The sequence below is a fragment of the Myotis davidii genome, unplaced genomic scaffold (assembly GCF_000327345.1).
Source record: "Myotis davidii unplaced genomic scaffold, ASM32734v1 scaffold464, whole genome shotgun sequence".
NCBI classification, from domain to species: Eukaryota; Metazoa; Chordata; class Mammalia; order Chiroptera; family Vespertilionidae; genus Myotis; species Myotis davidii.
The window spans coordinates 588,385-589,690 of NW_006295287.1; the positions used below are offsets into that span (position 1 = coordinate 588,385).

Here is a 1,306-nt window from a genome sequence, read left to right on the forward strand (position 1 = left end):
TCCCGGGGCCTTGCCGAAATGCCTGTACACCTCGCGGCCCTTGCGAGGACCTGGGGGAGGGAGGGAAGGGGCAGATCAGGCAGAAACCCAGCACCCAGCGTCCTGCAACGAGCCCCTTTCCTGGGCTCAGGCTGATGGGAGGTGCGGTGGAGAAGTCCCAGTGTGAGTAGTCACACTGCTCACCCCCCTCACTCACACGGGGACCTGGCCCCACCATGGAGACTAAGCATCGCTCACCAGAAAGCAAGACGGTGCCACAGCCCTTGGGGGAGTCCAGGGCCAGCTGGTCGAAGGTGAGAATCTTGCCCCCAGCCTTGAGGATGCGGCTCCGGGCGCGGCTGCTCACACGAAGGGCACACACCTAGGGGACACAGAGGCTGTGGGGAAGAGAGGAGGTCAGGGCCGATTGTAGCTGGGACTCCGCCAGTGTTGCTGCCTCTAGCTGAGCAGCATAGGACAGGAGGGGGCCTCAGTAGTGATACCAACTGGGCAAGCCTGGCCGTGCAGGAAGCCAAGATGGCAAAGTGGGTGGTGAACACACCAGGCCCTGGGGGTCAACCTGAGAGCCCAGAGGCGGGTAAAACGCAGACCCCACCTGGGAGATGCCCACTAGGCCTAACCCAGCTGCCCCTTTAACACCAGCTGCACAGGGAGCACAGCTCTGAGCCTGGAAGGCGAGTGGGTAGGACGAGGCGGGGAGCGGTAGGGAGGCCCGAGGCTGGCTGGTGGGAGAAAGGGAAGCATGGCAAGGCCAGACTGCACTGTGGGAGTCGGGTCTGAAGCACAGGCTGGCATACTCACTTGGTGTGGCTGTGGGGGGTTCCTGGGGCCTTGCCGAAATGCCTGTACACCTCGCGGCCCTTGCGAGGACCTGGGGGAGGGAGGGAAGGGGCAGATGAGGCAGAATCCCAGCACCCAGGCCTCCTGCAACGAGCCCCTTTCCTGGGTTCAGGCTGATGGGAGGTGGGGTGGGGAAGTCCCAGTCACACTGTTCAACCCCCTAACTCACACGGGGACCTGGCCCCACCATGGAGACTAAGCATCGCTCACCAGAAAGCAAGACGGTAGGCGGGTAAAATGCAGACCCCACCTGGGAGATGCCAACTCGGCCTAACCCAGCTGCCCCTTTAACACCAGCTGCACAGGGAGCACAGCTGTGAGTCTGGAAGGCGAGCGGGTAGAACGAGGCGGGGAGCTGGAGGGAGGCCGGAGGCTGGCTGGTGCGAGAAAGGGAAGCATGGCAAGGCCCAGACTGCACTGCGGGAGTCGGGTCTGAAGCACAGGCTGGCATACTCACTTGGTGTGG

The 1,306-nt window shown here is 63.3% G+C and overlaps 1 protein-coding gene across 1 annotated transcript in view; it reads right to left on the bottom strand.

Moving 5' to 3' along the window:
- Positions 1–1,306, bottom strand: part of RPL18 (ribosomal protein L18) — a gene marked incomplete at its 3' end in the record, with an annotated part of 7,331 nt that continues 6,025 nt past the window's right edge. The window contains exons 5-6 of the mRNA XM_015567975.1: positions 238–361; positions 1–50 (exon numbers count right to left, since the gene is read on the bottom strand). Coding sequence (XP_015423461.1) covers positions 1–50; positions 238–361 — 174 coding nt within the window. The remainder of the gene's footprint in view (positions 51–237; positions 362–1,306) is intronic.